At 47.8% G+C, this 13,501-nt stretch overlaps 1 protein-coding gene across 2 annotated transcripts in view; it reads right to left on the reverse strand.

Moving 5' to 3' along the window:
- Positions 1-13,501, reverse strand: part of Inpp5a (inositol polyphosphate-5-phosphatase A) — a 189,060-nt gene that overhangs the window by 43,647 nt on the left and 131,912 nt on the right. For both annotated transcript variants that reach the window (XM_057777435.1, XM_057777436.1), the window contains exon 8: positions 11,867-11,986. In XM_057777435.1, coding sequence (XP_057633418.1) covers positions 11,867-11,986 — 120 coding nt within the window. The remainder of the gene's footprint in view (positions 1-11,866; positions 11,987-13,501) is intronic.

Below are 13,501 nucleotides of genomic sequence, written 5' to 3' on the forward strand. Positions count from 1 at the left end.
TTTTCTGATGTCATTTGAGGTTGCTCTACAGGGGAAATTCATACCTGCCACTGTAAACCTGGTCACAAGCCCACGGCTGTGGAGGTCTTACACTCTTGAGGGAACCTTCTACTGTTGTTTTGCTCAATGCACATATTATCAACCCGTGTTCCAATTAGATATGTTTATACCCATAGACTTTTCTGAGCTCAACCTTTGTCAGAGAAGCTTCTGTCTGTAGTGGCCAGTGATTAAAACAGAGACTCAGGGCTAGTCAAAGACCCAAAGATAAGTGACTGTTGAGTGCTCAGCCCTGAACGGACCATCTTTATCAACACCAACATCACCCCTGCCCATCAAAGCTTGGAAACAGTGTAGAAGGGAAGTTGGGAAGAATAAGATCTGGAGGATGGGGAACAGTGCCATACAGCGCTGTCTCCTGGACACGACACATCTGCCACACTCACGAACCCACATCAGAGGGGGTTACCAGCACGAGATTAAGCCATCTAACAGTTGAGTGAAGATGGAGATGGCCCTCACTACACTCATTACATTAGCTGCTGGTAGCTAATAGCTAGTGTGGAAGGGAGAGTCAGTTTTCTTAGAAGTGTGGCCCCTGATAGGGTGCCCATGTTCCAGGGGATGACCCCATACCCACACGCATAGAGGCAGCACTAACTGGACTTAGTGAGTTACATGAAGATGAAGGTGGGAGGGGATGTGGTGGGGTTGGAGGAAGGGACTGTGGAGGATAGACGTATGAAATAAATAAAAATATTTTTAATAAACACAAACCAACAACAACAAAACCACTGATTCAAATCGCAATGCTGACTTCGGGTGAGGACACCATTGCTTCTGGCAGGGACACAAGGGACACAAGGGTCCCAAATTCTGCCAGGAGTTTAGAGGACGTGGAGAGCCGTTCTGACAGTATGCCAGAACCCAGAGGCCTGATGCCCTCCCCCTTTTCCCTGCTTGCCTCATTCTCAAAAGGCTACGGCCTAGCTTGTAACCAGCTCTATCTCCACATAGTTCAACCTGTTTCCAACATCTCGCTTTTGGTTTTGGAGTGCTAGACTACCTTCCCTGTCTGTGACCAGCCTGCCCTCCTCTTGGGGGTTGGATGGGGAGCAGGCACTTGAGGCAGGCAGCTTGGGGCCAGTACAGCTGTGAGACTCTCATGGTCTGGACATAGTGATGGGCTCTTTGAAGATGGGCCTGGCCCTCTCTTCCCAAGAGAGTGCCGTGTCATACATACGCACTTCCTCCTGTCTCTTCTCTTCCTTCTTGTCCATCCCTCTTCTTCCTGACTCTGTATTTCAGAAGAAAACCAAACCAAAGCAAACCTCCAGCTTGAGTAGCTGCAGGGATGGCTGAAAGAATGAAGGCTATCACATTCTGGACAGAAACACTTTCTATGTCTGAACATTTACTATTTGATCTTGCAAGCAAAAATATCTACCATGAGAAAGCAAAAGAACAGAGCTGGTGTGATGCCCCAGCAGTCGAGGGTGCTTGCTGTGCAAGCTTGGAGACCCGAGTTTAATACTTGGGACCCACATAAATGCGGAGTGAGAGAACTCACTCCATGTCCTCCCCATGCTCATCATGGAACCTGTGTACCTTAGGAAATCCAGGGTCCATAACAATAAAAACTCCCGGGCTAACCAAGTTTACTAGTGTTTTTCCTGCTGTTGTTTGTTTTCTGGTTTTGGCCTCGAACACCTGTCTCAGCCCCAGACTGCAAGAATTGCAGACACACGGTTCTTCCTTTACTTTCACTTTTCCACCCCTCTTTTCTCCTTTTTGTTTTTGTTTTTTTTTAACTGCTTTATAAATAATACCATTCAAAATTTCCACTCCCCCCCCACTCCCATTTCCCTCCAGCTCCCCCACTCACCATTCCCCCTTCTCCCTCCAGTTCTAAGAGTGGGCAGGGTACCCTGCCCTGTGGGAAGTTCAAGGCCCTTCCTGCTCCATCCAGGCTTAGGGAGGTGTTTGTTTTTTGAGACAGGGTTTCTCTGTGTTGTAGTCCTGGCTGTCTTGGAACTTACTCTGTAGAGCAGGCTAATCTTAAACTCAGAGATCCACCTGCCTCTGCCTCTTTTTTTTTAAAAGATATTTATTTATTTATTATGTATACAATGTTCTGTATGTGTGTATGCCTGCAGGCCAGAAGAGGGCACCAGACCTCATTACAGATGGTTGTGAGCCACCCTGTGGTTGCTGGGAATTGAACTCAGGACCTTTGGAAGAGCAGGCAATGCTCTTAACCTCTGAGCCATCTCTCCAGCCCCCCTGCCTCTGCCTCTTGAGTGTCGGGATTAAAGGTGTGCACTATCACTGCCTGGCTACTTACACTTCTCTTAATGGGAATGAACATTAAGATGATCTGAACTTTTCATTGTCATGAATGCCTACACACACATGAATGACATACATACTTCAGAAGCTGTTTCATAAAGGCATATGCTAAGTACATATCACAGACACATCACTAGTATGTTACGTGCACAGGTTGCAGATACTTATATCCAACTTCACACCTAGAATTCATCTCTGCAGATAGGCATGGCTTTGAAGGACTCATCGGTAAAGCAGAGAAAAGAGTTAACTTGCGTTCATCAGTACTGATTTCTTGAGCCAAATACATTTGACTACACCTTCACTTCAAGGGTTCCCTCTCTTCTAGTACTATCTGCACAAACGCCTCAAGTTCTGAGCTGGGAAAGGACACTTTGGCTTTTCCTGTGGTCAAAAACAACTCAGCGGGTGTTCAAAGCTGCCGGGAGGTTATGCTGAGGCATCTTGGGAGGCTAATGGTACCCACAGACCAGAGAATGTAGAACAAGTCAAAGTTGAGCTCAGTGTGAGGGCATCATAGGAGGAAGTGAATTCACAGGACACTATCGAGTGTCTATGTGGGCACATGGACCTGCAGGTTTGTGTGTGGGACAGTGGAAGCCGGGTCCTTTTCTGTATCATCAGCTAGTGTGAGCATCAAACACAATGAACTGCACTAAATTTTGATGAGATGCAGACAAAGGCCTGGAGAGCAACATAAAGGTATGGTCTTGGAAACTGCCAACAGCAACAGCACACAACGACTTGGCTAATCAAATGGCAGAATCCATGTTAAAGTCAATTATTTAAAAAGCCTAGTTCAGATTTAAGCTGAGTGCACTAACTTTAGATGCTGTGTGCTTAGGGAGGGAATGCTGCTTTGGGGCCATTCCTCACACAAGAGGTGCTGATGGGTCCTGGCTGCACCCCATGGTGGGCCTGAGATGACCCAGGAAGGCAATTTCACTGGCATGTCTTGATTCCTGTAAGACTATCATTAAAAACCTAAACTTTATCATGCTTTCCTGCCCTGCTCTTTTTGATATAATAGCTCAAGCCAATTAATAACAACGCCCATCTCTGAAGGTCGCACAGAAGCAGCAAGATAAAGGGGCTGTCACGGCCGAGGCAATCGCCTGAGTGCCAGGCCGGCGGCCCTCACGGCACTCACTTTTAATTTCTACATAGTGCCATTTGGACCAGAAAAAAAAGAGTTGTTTTAAAATTAATTACCTTGTCAGTGGCTATTATGATTAAAAAGGAGGCCCACATCAATATCGTGTGCCTTATTCAGAAAGAGAATTACAAGAAGAGCCATAAAAATCAATTTTTTAGGCCTGGAAATGGTGTCTCTTGTTTGACAGGTGATTCCAGGATGTGACAGCCCCACTGGGGGAAGGGTGACTTTTTCTATCTGGCCAGGGCCTTGTTCCTGATCTAAGGACATTACCCACCACAATGTAATGGGCTCTGGACTTCAGGAGGAAAGTCACAGTGAAAAGTCACCCTTTCAACTGCAGTCACTTCTATGTCACAGAAGCCCTGAGGTGCCCTGGACCTGCTGATGGTCCCTAAGGCCACTGAGTCTGTAGAAGGCACCAAGGCAACATCCCACAGGGCATAAGAGATGATAACCTGCAGGCGGCTTGCTTCCTTTTGCATACCAAGGAGCTGCAAAGGTCTGGAAGGTGGATTGAGCCATGACTCATCCATGCCATCCCCTGAAGTGCTTGGCTTTCTCTCCTTTTTACTCTTCAACCAATGGTTGGGACGCTCAATCTTTTGGCACTCTACTTTTAACTGCGTAGTCTATATAAACTTAGAGATCAACGAAGGTTGGTTTTGTTCTCAACTATGGAAGAAACCATGTTTGTTGATCAAGTAATCTTATGTAGCTAACATACTGATAATATAAAGTGACTAAATTACCCAAAATACTTGAGGGTGATTTAATTTCCTAAGTTTCTTTTCCTCATAAGTCATCCAGTCAGAAAAGCAAATTCAGCCAACAAAATAAATGCACAACCAGTCTGAAATCTCTCAGGCCCTCAGTCCTCAACCAACCCCCTGGAAGGTGCTGCTGGAGACAAGATCTGTCCCCATGAGACCTGAAATCCTGGGGGCCCTCAGTACAGAGAGTCTGACTGAGATATAAGAGTAACACTTCAAAGGCAAAGAGGCAAAACCCAGCAGCAGTAGGATCACAGAACACCCAACGCAGCTTGAGGTGGCTTGCAGGACCTCAGGCCTAGTCCTAGCGCACCACATTCCTCATTCCTGACGAGTCCACTGACCCCGAGCATAATGCCCTCGCCACACAGACATCTTTCCACCTTGACAGCCCATTTCATTCCTCCAGCAGCTGCCATCAAGCCCAGCGCACTCTGAGGCCCCTGCCCCCAGCACCATATAGGTCTGCTTCCTGCAGCAGAACACTGACAACCCGGACCAACTGGTTCTGGTAAGTGAGCTACCTTCCCCATCCTGACCTATGGGATCTGCTACTCCCCACGTGAATGGCAGCCTGTACCTTAGCATGTCCAAGCTTGGTATGTTCCTTCTAGGAAATGACCCAGGGTCGCTGCACTGGAGAAGGGGCCTATAAGGAAGTCATGGAGGTTAACCAGGTCAGAGGAAACCTGACAGGAAAGGAAGAACCCCCAGAGTTGTTGGTTCTCTACTATGTAAGGGTACAGTGTTCATAAGCCATTTTTAGAGCCTGGCTTGCTGCCCTTAGCTTGAACTTTAGCCTCCAGAATTGCAAGAAATGAATCTCAGTCAAGTCCCTTGTCTGAAGCCTTTTGCTGAAGCATCCAGCACTACCTGGGACAGTATCCAGCCCTAGTGCACTGGACAAAAGGACAACAGGACAGACAGGGAAGACATGGGTCATACCTAGACTCTGTAAGCTACTGGCCAAGGCTCCTTGTAACTTGGACTTCACCTACTTTCCCAGTACTCCAGTAAAGACTAAAATTATTGGTGGAATTTTGAGAGGTTGGGTTTTTCCTCTGGACAGGATGGGTTCCATCTCTCAGCGTCAGTGTGCTGGGCATCCACTATGTGCTAGGGGCATTCTGGGCCATAGCCACATGGGTCTGTTCCCAAGCTTGCAAAAGCCAGGCTCCTTGGTGATACATGTCACACTCTGCTGGGGAACTCTGTGCCCACTGTGCACCCCTAGAATGAGGGCTCCAAGCCTCTAATTTGCACCTTCTGGCTACAAGGCTGGTCCTCTCTTTCAGTCACTCATCATTCTCATCTGTTTCCTAAGCATAGGGTCAAGATAGTGAATGCTCCTCATATTTAGACAGCTCCACTGGCTACAAAAACCCCACAGGCCGCATGCAAGAGCCTTAGCTCTTTTGAATGCTTTATATTAGGCATCTAGGAGGAAAAACCACAGCTGAGGTTTCCAGAAACAGAGCAGTCCGTAAGCCTCAGGTGCTCACCAGCACTCAAAGCAATGCTTAGCTTCACCAGCTCCAGGTAAATAAAAATCATGCTGCCTCCCCAAGACTGGTCAGAAGTGGGGAAAGCACCATTCAGTAAAATACCGAGACCTTCCATAGGGGGTCTCAACAAAAGCGTGGTGAGGCTCCACCAAGGGGAAGCTGATGAGAAGCCACCAGAGCAGAAACATGCTGTAGATGGAGGCTGAGTGTGAGGAAGCCATTTCCGGCATTCTCTGAGCATCGCTGCTAATATTTACATACGTAGTACACACACAGACACACACACACGCACACACACACACGCACGCGCACACACACACGCACGCACGCACGCACAACTTGTGAGACAATAGCATGGAGCACGCAAAGAAACCCAGACACTGAACTCAGGTGGCACCGTGCAGTCACAGAGGCTCAGGACACAGACACAGGGTACCAATGGTACCTTACTTTGTTTCATTTCTTCAGAAAAGAGAAGAAAAGCAAAATGCACATGTCAGTCACTGAGAGGAGGTGTGTGATTTTTCTCGTCACAGCCTTCTCCATGCTTTTCGGACACCTGGATCCATGCTTAGTAAAACGAAGAACATATTGCTTGGGCCTTGGGGTTTCAGTCTGGTGACAAACACAGCAAGTCTGGGCTCCAGGCCCTTCAACTTGCTGCGGGAATTCTGTGCTGTGCAGGGTGAGCTCCAGACAGTGGGTATCCTGAGGCCTCCAAAACTTAGGCTGTAGGAACAGTCCACAGAAACACCTGCACTCCTTCTCCGGGGCAGTAGACAGCAAATGAGGTGCAAGAAACAGCTCTGTGCCAGCCAGCAGAGCATTCCGGAATGACCTAGATCCTTAGCAGGGAGCTCGCCTTTGCCTAGAGACGCAGTGCTTTTCTTCTGCTCACTGAACAGCAAGGCGAGTTCTGGGAACGGCCTAAAGAGAAACATTTAGATTGGAGGGGTCTTTGAGCAGCCTGACAGCTGACGGATGACCATCCATAAAGCGACAAAGAGGGGCTGTGTGGCAGCCGGCGTCACATAGCCTCTCCCTGGGAAACTAATTGCTCCGGATTGTCCCAAGGAACATTATTTTTCTGGCAATCACTTCCTTTGAATGCCCAAAATGAGCATGAAACAACTCTTTTCACTGGACATAAAAGTTAAATGTCCCAATGTTGATCAAATTAACTTCAGCACTGTGACAATGGACTGTGTTTGTGAGAAAATAATGGGGGGACAGAGGGGTGCTTTATGCCAGGGTTTCACAGTTGTAATGTAAAAATGTCTCTGTTGAACTAGCCAGGCCACATTTCAAAGGGAACACTGAAGGCTCCTGTCACTTGGCAGAAAAAAAAAATCTCATTTCATGGGCTAAGCACTCGGGAAGGTTTTAGGGCATGCTCACAGTTGCTGCCTTGGGGTCCTGGTTTAGTCACCCTAGATGCCCCCAAAGGCTAACCCCGTGTCAAGAAGAATATCACACTGAGTATCACAGCAGTGTGACCAGCACAGGCACCTCCTGGAGCCACAAGAGGGTGGAGGCCTTTGACATCCCAGCATCCCCAGGCCCTAACACAGATGCCTTCAAAATCCTGGGCCTCTGAACCTGCCTGAACTTCTCTGAACCACCTATGGCTTTTCTTTAAAATGTTTTCATAACTGAAAGTGGGAGTATACACCTTTAATCCAAATACTCAGATGGCAGAGACTGGCAGATTTCTGTATATTCAAGGCCAGCCTGGTCTACAAAGCAAGTTTCAGGCAGATAGGACTACACTGTAAGATGCTGTCTCAGAACAAAACAACACCTCATAAATACATATATACACCCTCCCCTCAGCACCACGAACACACACACACAAAACTTGGGGCTAAAGAGTAGGCTCAGTGGTTAGGAATACTTCTTCTTACAAAGGACCCAAGTTTGAGTCCCAGAATCCACAGCTCAGTCCCAGAAGATACATTGTTCTCTTTGTCCTCCATTGTGCACCAGGCACATGTGTGGTACACATACACACATGCAGGCAAAGCACTCATACACATAAAATAATAAATAAATCTAAAACATTTTAATTTTTTCATAACTATTTAAGGCTAAAAACCTACAAGTCACACAAAAATAGACACATTATCTGACACAAGAAGTCTTGGCCGGCCAGGCAAGGTGGCTCAAGAGAGCAATACGAGTGAGTACTCAGACAACTAAGGCAGGAGAACTGCTGTGAGTTCCAGGCCAGTCCTGGCTACAGAGGAAGCTCCTATCTCAAAAAACAAAAAAGAAAGAAGAGAAAGGAAGAAAGGAAGGGAGGAAGGAAGGAAGAAAAACAAAACTCCAAAACAAATCTGCAAAGAAAAAGAAAGAATGCGAAGCAAGTTAATTCCAGCTGCATGTGCCGAAGTGAGAAGTCAGTCCCTCATTGGCTCCCAGGTGTCTTAGGGACACATGTGTCTTTGCATGCAATGGTTCTAGTGCAGACAGGCATGCCGCTCACAGCTGAAGCTCCTAGAGAGTTGAGTCAACACTGGCTCTTGGACTTCTTTCCTTATAACCTACTTTAGTATAATCTTAGATTTGGAGGCAAGTTATGACATATTGGTGAGTCTTGGTTTTAACACCATCTTTCTTTCCCTTTTGTGGACAGGGATACAAGACTGTCTATCCCTGAGTCTGATGGGACCTACAGGCTGGACAGGGAGATTAAACCAAAGAAGCCAGCCTCTCCATTCCAGCTTCCTCACTGTCTCCTGCAGCTCAGTGGGGCCTGCAGACAATGCTCACACGGTTCCCAGTGCTGCTGTGAATACAGCGCTGTTGGTGGTGGTGTCCATTCAGAGGCCAGTACAGCATTGTCCTCCCCAATCAGCACAGTAAAATGCAGTCTGCTGGTGGCTGCCAAAAGGTTAGCCTCCCGATGAAAGGGCGGGCCATTATTCTCCACTCCTGCAGAGTGCCCCTTTGTGCCCAGCGGCCCAGCCCTCCGCTGTGGAGGTCCGGATCTGCGGCTGGCTGAGCTCGCCACAGAAGCCATTCATTGGAATGCAAAGATGCAGAAAAGTGGCCCCCAGACCCCAAGGCTGCTTTTCTGGAGGCATGGTGGTGTAGGGCAATGACACATTCTAATGCCTTACCACAGTGACAAGCTGACCATGGTCACCAGGACTGATGGACATTTGGTTTCTCTCAGCTCCCAGCTCCCTGGGAGGTCCTAGAAAAAAGGCCATGGAGCAAACAGCAGGAAGAACCACTCAGACAAGGCTCTTGCTGCTGGCTGCGGATTCACTAGCCCAGCAAGACGGCCCCATGAAGGAACGCACCAGCACCACAGAGGAACCTGCCAGGAGTGAGGTTCCAGGGGCACCTACCCAAGACTATAGCGATCTCCTTGAAATGTAGACATGACCCTGAGGTGAGACACTATCAGTCCAGAACTGTCCTCGGAGGTCTGGTCTTGATGGGGGCAGCATCAGTTACTTTTCCACTCCAGGAGCCAGTGGGCAACATTATCACACAAGCATGGCTGGGCAGGGCACACACCAGAGGTACTTGAAAGTGAGGCTGGTGAAGTACAGGGGTCAGGAAGAATGAGTTGAGGACACCAAAGGATGAAGGCCTCTTGGTTTATAGATTATGTGGGGAAGACAGAAATGCACAGAAATTGGATGCTTTGTTGGGAGTCAATCACCTAAACCTATCTCCAACTGCCTGAGCTGTATCCCACAGTGGGTACTGAGCTCAGGCTCCAAGCTTGGTAGTACCTGCTCGGGCATCAGTCCCAGATGAACAGGTGTGGCTGCATACAGATTTTAAAGACAAGCCCTCAGACTGGGGCAACAATAGGAAAAATATCAGGCCTGTTTCCCACATCTGTGGTTCTTTTGCAGGGACCTGGATGATACCAGTAGCACCAGGGCCTCCATTATACTGGAGAAGTTAACGAAGGAAAGGAACCAGTAGAAGGACCATAGGCTGACCTCTCTCGCATGATGACATGGTCTCCAGAGGTCACTAGCCTTGTGCCTGTCTAATGGTGGCACAGGGGTGAGACACTATCTCCTGACTCCTTGTGCAGAGCACCACTTCAGATATAATAATAATAATAATAATAATAATAATAATAATAATAATAATAATAATAATAATAATAAAGATAATAGAGGAGGAACTCACGGAATAAGTTCCTAATGTGCCACTGAAGAGAGAGATGGTAAGGCGCTCAGTGGTTCCAGTTCCACCCTATAGTGACACCATGGTCCAGAGGACCCAGCTTTGCCCCTTACATTAAGGGCACACTGATTATGGCACAGACATACATGTACAAATTTGTCCAGTACAAGCCCCACAAACCTATGTGTGCATTCACATGTACAAACATGCCTATACTCACCCAGACACTGCACGCACACACAGATGCACACACACAAATTCTCTCAAGGCACAAGAAGGAGGCAGGTCTTGTGCTCAAGGCTAACATAAGGACCTCCCTAGCAGCTATTCTTTGGAATGTCATCTGATGCCAGGGACCCTCAACACAGTTCCCTAGGCTGCTGGTCATGCTAGGGGAAATTTGCACACTCCCTAGGATCTCCCATCATGGGAGTCTGCTAGCTCTGCCCTCAAGAATTTCATGGTGTGGGAACAACATGCTACATGTGACTAGAGATGGCTCCCTGGGAGCTCTGGGGGACTGTTTTTCCTTCAGGCACACACATCTTTTAAGAAGCCTGTATAGGTTCAGTAAATGTCCTGCATCCTGCCTCTCTTTTCTTGCTGCCTGGGTCAGGACCTGGCACATCACAACCAGTGTGTTCTCTCTCAGGGACGCAGCAACCATCAATATGACTGCCCCAGAGACAGGTGGTGATTTGGTGATTGCAGAATCCTCTGCTCAGCAAAATGCCTGTACTCATAGATAGCTACTTCAGAGACCAGACAGGAAGTGCTCTGTAAAGGTGTGGGGGATGGAAAAGCATAAGGAGACAAGACGCAGGCCAGAGGGAGGCTAAGATATGAGTGGAGGTCAGCATGGGATGAGGAAAGGAGAGTAGAGTCAAGCCAGATAAAACCCCATTTTCTCTCCTCTGAGCTCAATGTGTCGCCCTTGCTCTGGGGTGAGGACAGAGCCAGGCCTCCAGGAAATAGTGTGAGGCTCAGGAAGAACCAAGACCATCTGCCCTGGTCTACAGGAAGTGGCTGGAGTAAACCAGAGTTGATCCTTCCCTATCACAAGGCAAGATCAATTTGAGGACCATAAGGAAAAGTCTAGAATCACATGTGTTCTCCAGACTGGGCTTCAGAGAATGTCTATCTGTAAGTCAGGTGGATACTGGTACCCAGGTCCAGATTCATTCTATCAGTCAGGGTCACTGGTGTGGGACGTCCTTCTGTATATGTGTTGGTTTTATGGGTTAATCAATAAGAAAAAAAAAAAAAACTACTTTGGCCTGTGACAGGGCAGAATAGAGCTAGGTGGGAAAACTAAACTGAATGATGGGAGAAAGTAGGCAAAGTCAGAGAGAAGCCATGTAGCCCCGCCGGCAGCCTCCCAACAGGCCACCATCTTCTCTGGATGATAGTCCATTACTCCTGACCCATGCAGGATCACACAGGATGTCACAGACAGAGGCGCATGTGAGAGTCCCAGCAGAAGGTTGTGGTCACTAAGGTCACCATCCCTTCCTCAGGGAAGCACAACCAGGCCTGCTGGACAGGAAAAAGACAAAAGCAGGAAGAAGGCAACACCATGATTGGGCAGCAGAGCTTCCTTGAGTTAACCAGGCAGAGCATCAGAGGTACCCATTCTTAGATCCACAACTAAACACAGCCATAGCAATTCTGAGACGCCACGTTGTCATTGCATTTCCCCTCCTCTTCAAGGCCCAGCTCTCTTCATTTTCCCGTAGAACACAGGAAAGTAATGTGCAGTCATTTGCTCAGGGGCTGCTTAGCCAGTGGATGGAGCTGGAGAATTTACATTCCTTATGGGCTGATATTCCAGAGGGCTACTCTCAAACAGGAAAACAGAAACCACCACAAAGTAGCCTCAGAGCAGCCTCAGCCATGCTCAGAAGTGGCTAGTGGACAGCACCTACCTGTCGAGCACATAGCCCAGAGCCTTGTGCCTGACACCCGAGTACACGGAGGGACTTGTCTCCCAGGCCACTAAGTTGGATGCATCATGAAAAAGATGGATGTTCACCAAGTCGAAGGCACTGTAATGAACAAAGAAAGGGATCTTATGACCCTGAACAGATCTGTGCCTCTCTGTATCCCACTTTCTTCCTCAGTTTAGGATCAAAGTCCTGGGCACCCATCTTTAGTCACTCTAGAGTGAACTACAGCATTGTTTCCCCATGGCCAGAAGGCATGAGGTCTTCTGTTAGATCTCCAATAAATCATCACTCTGGCCAAGTAAGCCAGAGTAATAGTAAAATATTTCCTTTAAATAAGAAGATAGTATTATAGAACTGCCTGTAAAGCTGTAGGCCCAGCTTCAAGGAGGAGGATGCTTCTCTCTCTAAGTGCTCCCAAGAGCAAACAAACCAACAGGGATGAACCACTGTTGGAGACCCTGTAAGACGGGGGTATGAAAACAGGCAGGAAAACTGTCTTTCCACTGTCTGAGCATGCAGCCTGGGACTTGATGAGGCCAGAGTGAAGTCTGCATCAGCCTTTTCCAGGACTGGTGAAGTCCCCAGGCATCTCTAGCTACCATGGACCATCTGCCTTACCAGGTAATGGTTTCACACCATCCCAAAGGTACATACTACCATGTTCCATCTTCTACAGGGCACTGGAACTGGACCTCACCATTTCTCTTCAGCAGCAAGGTGAAGGAGAGCCCAATAACTCGGCCACTAGCTCCATGCCTAAATGGCCCTCCTATACCATATAGGGAGAAGTTGGTCCCTGAGAACGAGGACAAAGGGTGGCAGAGGTGGCCAGCCACCTCTTGGATTGGGTCATTAGCTCTATCTTAGGAACCCTCTGCTCCTCTCCCCCATGTCCATTCTGGACATTGTCCTGGCCAGCTCTAGGGGCCAGTACCTTAGCTCAACTATAGAAACCAGGGGTTAGTCAACTGTTTCAGGAGCTGAAAACTGAGCCATGCTTGTGTGGTTCTCAGGTAGACATTATTATGGAGAATGCTCATTCAAAGGAAGAATGCACTGGGACAGACAAGTAAGTAGAGCTAGGGCCTCTTTTGTCTGTGCCCAATAACTTCAGGCTGTCTTTCTTAACTTTGTGGCCTGGGACCTAATGAGAGGTCTTCCTACCAGTTCAACTGTGCAGTGGACTCTTACACACACAGGTCACACTTGAGGATGGATAAGAGGTCTTCTGGCTTTCATTTGTACACCTGAACCTCCACCTTACAGGAAACAGTAAACAACACTGTGCCATGTGGCATCACTCACCAATCAAAAGAGGAGTTATCAGGCAGTTTGAGCAGCAGGCCCTGTTCTAACTGAGTAGAGTCTTTGATAACATGTTTGCAACACATACAAAAGAAGGGTAAAAATCAGTCTCAAAACTATGAAGTGGAGGAGTACTACTCAGTGGTGAAAAACAATGACATCTTGAAATTAGTAGGGAAACAGATGGAACTAGAAAAACCATCCTGAGTGAGGTAACCCAGACTCAGAAAGACAAACATGGTATGTACTCACTCATAAGGGGATATTAGACATAAAGCAAAGGATAACCAGCCTATAGTCCATGGCCCC

The sequence above is a fragment of the Chionomys nivalis genome, chromosome 8 (assembly GCF_950005125.1).
Source record: "Chionomys nivalis chromosome 8, mChiNiv1.1, whole genome shotgun sequence".
NCBI classification, from domain to species: Eukaryota; Metazoa; Chordata; class Mammalia; order Rodentia; family Cricetidae; genus Chionomys; species Chionomys nivalis.